The 6,679-nt window shown below is 39.3% G+C and overlaps 1 protein-coding gene across 2 annotated transcripts in view; it reads left to right on the forward strand.

Annotated features, from left to right (window-relative positions):
• The window catches only part of RASSF3 (Ras association domain family member 3), a 109,461-nt gene extending 104,273 nt beyond the window's left edge, over positions 1–5,188 (forward strand). For both annotated transcript variants that reach the window (XM_086610199.1, XM_086610200.1), the window contains 4 exons: positions 1,349–1,456; positions 2,760–3,027; positions 4,568–4,683; positions 5,032–5,188. In XM_086610199.1, coding sequence (XP_086466325.1) covers positions 1,349–1,456; positions 2,760–3,027; positions 4,568–4,683; positions 5,032–5,181 — 642 coding nt within the window. In that variant the 3' untranslated portion in view covers positions 5,182–5,188. The remainder of the gene's footprint in view (positions 1–1,348; positions 1,457–2,759; positions 3,028–4,567; positions 4,684–5,031) is intronic.
• The last annotated feature ends 1,491 nt before the right edge of the window (positions 5,189–6,679 follow it).

A 6,679-nucleotide genomic window follows, 5' to 3' on the forward strand; every position in this document is an offset into this window, starting at 1 on the left:
GTAGGTTCTCTGTGTTATGCAGGAAATCAGTATCTGAGCCCAGATCAGAATTCAAGGCTTCTGGCTTCCAGTTCTCTGTTCAGACCACACCTTTCTTTTTATAGCTATGGGAAAAAAGTCTGCTCCAGCATGTCATTTAGTAAAATACCATATAGGAAAAGCAAAATGAAACCTGAAAGAGCTAAAACTAGCTGGGTTGAAATCAGGAGACAGAAAAAGCTCTGCAGATTTCTTTCTGGCAAATGGAAACTTACAGTTCCACACCAGATGTGCTCATCTTTGGGGTCGTTTCTGGCAAACTGGCAAATAAAGTGCCTGCAAAGGTGTGTGCTGAGTGGTGTCCAAAAGACTGTGATAGAGGACTGGCCACTGAAGTCAGGGAAATCCTTTAAGATAAGCTCCCCTGGGATGTGCTTGTGAGGACAGACTGCGACATTGAGGCTTGAGGGTTTGTCCATAACAGTAATGTGTATTCTTGTGTTCAGATGTACTCCGAAAGCTGAAAGCTTCTTCAAAGCTTCTCCCTTACTAAGTGAGGTATGAAATCATTAAAGCTGAGGGCCGAAACTCTTTCATACTATATATGGCATTTGTGCTAGCGGTGGAAACCGGAGTGTATTTATAATGTGAGTTTGCTGCAGGAATACGGATTGGGAACAAATGTTTGTTTGGATAAAATCCAACTCCAGGGATTGGTTTTAAAGCTGCATGTAAAATCCATAGCAAGCTCATAAAAGCAGCATAGGCCCTTCCCCATGGAAAAAACATGAGTTTGGTGTAACATTATATAGCTAGAGTGTCACTTGTGATGGTTCATGTAGTAGCCAGTGACCCTGTGCGTAACATGCTGTCTGTCACGTTGGAATGCAGGGATGCTCTTATGTTGTTGGCACACGCGGGGATTGTTGGTGTTACTTGTTGGTACGTGCTGCTATTTTCATATATGTTCTTCATTTGTTTAGAAATACCCGTTTGTGCCCTAAGTAATGTTTCATGAAAATTGCAACTGTATTCTTAATGATATTGCATAGCATTGACATGAGCAAATCAAGCCATAAAACACGCTGAGCTGTTTTACATACTGCTGATAAATATTTAAATGAAAGCAGTTGGCGAAAAAAAGGACACAAGTGTCTTTGGGTGTGTTAATTTAACTGTCTCCATTCAGTCCAAGTGCTCTGTTTGATTTGCCTAACACGTTAATCCTTTCTGTTGCTGTACAGCTAATTACTGTGTGCTGAGCCTCTGTGGAATAGTTACCATTTGGACTAAGAATGCTTATATCCAAAGTCATGAAAGGGTTGGGGTTTATTTTGTTTTCTAAAACTGCTGTCTCTTGTTGTTGAAGGATGTTGAGAAGGAGAGAGAACCTCACGTTTATCTCAGTAAAGAAGAAGTTAAAGAGAAGATACAAAGCTATAATTCTTCTGTCACTGATAAATTAAAGATGACCTTGGTAAGTTTTGCATAGGATTCCTGTAATTTTTAATAGGAGCAATTGAACTGTAACTTTTTGGTGCATTGTGAATCATTTAATTCTCAGCATCCTACATATGAAACTGTCTCTGTTTTAATGACTTTTGTAAGAGGCTGTTTCTTAGATCTGCAAATTAAGTCTTGCATCTGAAATGTTTTTATCCGCATAGCTCTTTTATACGGATTGAAACAAACTGTAGTAGAAACAGATGCGTATGTCATTTGAAACGTGTTTAAGATAAACTCTTACTTGACACTAAGATGTGAATTTGTCAGATGAAAACCCTCAGCTGGTAAACATGAAGATCTATTTGTCTTGTTTGCGTTGATAAATTTTTGTCAGGTATCTCTAATGCTCAACCAATGAGAAGAGTTAAAACATGCAATATCTATTATAGGAGACAATTTTCAGGTAGTCATACAGGTTTTCAGCATGAGGAGACTTCCTTCCTCCTGCTCCCATGACACAGATGATACAGACTTTTCATTTCCAAGGATTGTGGACCAGGTCTAAGACTCAGTCCAGACTACTGCTGACCATACTAATAAAATTCACATCTCTCTGCCTAGCAAGCTGTTATTCAGTCATTGCGTTGTCCACATTTCCTGATACGTTATGTACTCCTGTGGATGTATAGTATATGGAAATTTTGAAATTCCGTTATATCTTAAACCAAATAAATATGACCATGTACTAAGAAGATTTTTCCTACATATTTGCATGTGGGTCAGAAATGACTATGCCTAAAACATGACCTAAAGTTTTCTAGCTCAATAAGGTCTGATCAGTTTTGATGTTTTGTCTTTCAGAAGCAACTGGAATAAATAATTTGAAATGTTGATTATATTGGTGTTTATTCTGAGTCTCTTTTAATTGCCACAGGATTTGAGCATCTAAACGCCTTAGACTAATTTGACAAGCACAGCTAAAATGTAGGAGAAAATTTCTGTATTTCTGCATAAAATCTGTTGTTAAAGATGCATGTTAGTGGTCTTTTTCACCTTATGGTTCTCTCCTAACGTGAAAACTTACCACTAGTTTGTAGTACCTTTTCCTTGATGAGATCCTAATAGTCTTAAAATTCAGTAGTTATTATTAAGAAAAAAAAATATTCAGCAGATATACCAGAAGGACTAAGTGTCTGAATTACCGAAGCAGTATCACGTATGACAGTGGCGTTTAAACTGTGTTCACTGTGACCGTTTTAATCTGTCTGCTCCACTGATGTGTCACAACTGGTCACTGCCTGTTTTAACGGTTCGATGCTTTCCTCCTGTTGCAGAACGCGAATGGGATTTACACTGGCTTCATCAAAGTTCAGATGGAACTATGCAGACCGATCACTGTGCAGTCTTCCCAGAGCCAGGGGAGGTGTGCTCACAGCAATAATGAAACTGCTTTTTACTTGCCGGACGGCTGCGTGAATACCCTTCACATCAGCAGCGCCAATACTGTTCGTGAAGTTATTGAGGCCTTGCTCAAAAAGTTTTTCGTGGCTGACAACCCTGCAAAGTTTGCACTTTACAAACGCTGTCACAAGGAAGACCAAGGTATAAGGCTTGTGGTCTTTTGGTTCTTACGGGGGTTTGAGGAGGGATTTGTGCTATAGGAATACTTGAAATAAGAAGGTTGGAAGAACTGGGATAAATTCAGGTGACAATCTTGTTCTCTTGTCCCTTTTCCTTATGAAAAGTAGCATGTGTAAGAGTAAATGATTTGGAGATATTTCAGGATAATTCACAAAAGACAAAGTAAGCTACTCAACCATCTACACAAATCTCCTGTCTCTTGCAGTCCATTACATTTTCATAGAAGCATAGAATGGTTTGTGTTGGAAAGGAGCTTAAAGATCACCTAGTTTCAACCCCCTGCCACAGGCAGGGACACCTTCCACCAGATCAGGTTGCTCAAAGCCTCATCCAACTTGGCCTTGAAAACTTCGAGGGATGGGCCATCCACGACTTCACTAGGCAACCTATTCCAGTGTTTCACCATCCTCAGAGGGAAGAATTTCTTCCTTATATCTAATCCAAATCTCCCCTCTTTCAGTTTAAAGCCATTGCCCCTTGTCTTATCACTACATGCTCTTGTAAAAAGTGCCTCTCCAGCTTTCCTGTAGGCCCCCTTTAGGTACTGGAAGGCTGCTAGAAGGTCTCCCTGGAGCCTTCTCTTCTCCAGGCTGAACAAGCCCAACTCTCTTCAGCTTGTCTTCATAGGAGAGCTGCTCCAGTACCTTTTAAATATTTTATTTAATGTGCCCACTTACCAGGCTTTAAATTTCATCTAGCCTGATACACTGCAGATTTTTGAGATTAAATTAGAGGACTGATTTTTAAAAAGACAAACCTTGGTGTCTGTAATATCTGAAGTCCCTGCATCGGCAGGCAGCCCTTGAGGTGACGAGCATCATGGGCACTGATGCTTGTGCATTCTGTTGATGTGTGTTAATTAGTGCACATGGCTCTCCCAGTGCACTGACTGCTGTTAGAAGCTTGTTGTGTATCGTGTTCGGACATACCAGAAGATACAAAAGGTATTTTCTGTGAAAAGTGCGTTTTGCCAACATTGTGTTCTTGAACTTAGAATCCACCCTCTTCCATGGATATTGAGAGCAGTTTCGGGAGTTCAGATGTTTCTGGCTGTCAGTCACACCAGCCGTGTCAGGCAGGCGGAGTTGTCTTTTAGACTTTGTGTATGAGAAAGCGGAAAAGGTATCAGAACAGTGATACCACAGCTCTGATGTCTTAAGTACTTAGTTAGCAGCAACAGATGTGTTGTCTTTTTCCTTGTGTTTTTTTCCCTGCATGTGTTCAGATAGTGTACTGTGGTGACTAGAGGCCATTTCGTTCCTATGTGAACGTAGTGTTGCACTGTTAACCATCAGTCATGTGCTCAGCTTCTGCCCAAAACTCATTTGCTCAAAACCAGTATGTAGACTAATACGTAGACAGTATGTAGAATGTGTAAATATTATGGCTACACTTGCCTGTCTCTGAGATTTTGTAACATTTACCTAGTGTTAATTGTTCAAAGGCGTTTGAAACATCATTAGTAAATATCATAATTACTGTCATTTTTCTTCTCCTGCAGTTTATACATGCAAGCTGTCAGACCGAGAACATCCCCTCTACCTGCGTTTAGTGGCAGGCCCCAGAACAGAAATGCTCAGTTTTGTTCTACGTGAGCATGAAACTGGAGAAGTCATGGTATGTTACGCTAAGGCTGGTTTTCTGTGTGTGTTTAACTTCATGGATGAGTGGGCTCCTGAGGATCTGTTTTTTGGAAGCAGATTTTTTTTTTCTTCTTGTTTTATTTACTTTGTTTCTTTTGTAAACATGTAATTTGTGGTTAGACTGACCCGTTGTTACTTGCAGAACAAAAAGCAGTTTAAAAGAGTAAGATGCTTTCAGATCCCTAAGATTTGCAAGGAGAGCGCCTGATATTGTTTCAGTTTGAAATGGTTTTGAGTGTCTGAGGTTTTATTTAAAAATACTGTGTATATAAATGATTTGTGTATTTTCTGTTCATCTCATCCACTCTTTTTCTTTTTCCAGTGGGAAGCTTTTAGTATTCCTGAACTGCAAAACTTCTTGCGTATACTGGACAAAGAGGAAAACGAGCAACTGCAAAGCTTAAAGAAGCGTTACGCAGCTTACAGAGACAAACTTGAAGAAGCCCTTGGTGGGGTGTGGAAACCTGGTTAAAAGGGGGCCAAAGGACACTCAGGAAAAATGCACGCTACCAAATGTCAGTATAGCATGCCAAACCCAACGTACAAAGAGCAGCAGAGAGTAGTTTTCTTTATTCGGAAGACTGTTTTGTGATGCCAGAGTACCTGAATTTTGCTGTAGACTTAGTTCCGTAAGCCAGGTCACTTAGCATCTTGCACCCACAAGTAAGGGATTCTGCATGTTTGTACATCAGTTTGCAACCCTCTGTGTGCCTAGAGAGTTTTCCAAGTTATCTTGGTGCAAGCTGTGAAACTGTAATCAATTTCCTAGGATGCTATGAAATAAGGTTGTTGTTTTTTTTTTTCTTCTTTGCTTTAATGGTAGCTTTATAAGTAAGGATGTGCAAATTGATGGGTTAAAAAAAATATAAAACAGTCTGGACAAGAATTAGTTGCAGCACTATCTTTGAGATGAAATTGATTTGCACTACCTTTCTATTTTCAAATAGTTACTGTATAATTTGTGAGAGAAGTGTTATAGATGGAAGGCATATGAGATCTTGTGGTTTGTTCTGTGAAATTTGTGAAGGGCTTTAATGTGGTCTTTCTGGAGAAGGTAAAGAGAAAGTTGAAAAGAAGGTAAGAGTTGAGGGAGGGAACAACAGCTGACAGAGGAGGACTGGTTTTAAATGGAAATAGTATTTATACAGAGGAAAGTTAAAATACTAATTCTACGAGGTTAAAGTTTTAGGATGTTGTAATATTGTGAATAAGTTTTATGGTTTTTAACTGCATAAATCCACACTGGAAAAGAAATAAAGATAATAGAAATAACGGGAAGGAATGAGAGGCAAAAGCTAAATAAGAATGGAAATGGAGCCGCACACGTGAGTCATTATTGGAGAAGCTGGTTCCATAAATGCGTAGTGGGGGTTCGGAAAGTGCAGCAAAGCGAAGCAGCTGCTTACTTGAATTCTGAGAAGTGGTCGGTGTCTCAGCCAACGCTGTGAGAAGTACCCATCTAGGCAGTGCTTAGACATAAGCTATAACTCCAGATGCATTTGGTCTTTACTGTAAGTCAGATCTCTCCTCTGGCTCAGTGATCCATTTTTAGGCTGGATAGTTTTGAATTACCATATCTGAAAGGCAAAAATATCTTCCTCTGCTTCTTTGTTTGTTAAAGGCTCAGGCAAAGAAAGTAGAATTTCTTATTCGTGTTTCCAGCTTAGCAGAAAATTAACATACATTGGCGGGTGTTGTTGACTGAGCTTAGTAACTCTTGCTTTTAGTAATTCAGAAGGTTTTTTCCTTATGGTTTTTAAATTCCTAATTGAAAAACTGATTACCAAATTCTGCAGACTGATGATTTACTTGATTTAAAAGTAGGAAAAATGTAGCAAAAAACCTTTTTACTTTATGTAAATATACCTGTTGTTCCTTCAGAGTTATTTATATAAAAAAGCACGTTCAAAAGAAACCAAAGAAGTGGGTGTGCAATAGAAGCATGAGGCAGATTTGAGTAACTGATGCTT

This window comes from Tauraco erythrolophus, chromosome 4 (assembly GCF_009769465.1).
Source record: "Tauraco erythrolophus isolate bTauEry1 chromosome 4, bTauEry1.pri, whole genome shotgun sequence".
NCBI classification, from domain to species: Eukaryota; Metazoa; Chordata; class Aves; order Musophagiformes; family Musophagidae; genus Tauraco; species Tauraco erythrolophus.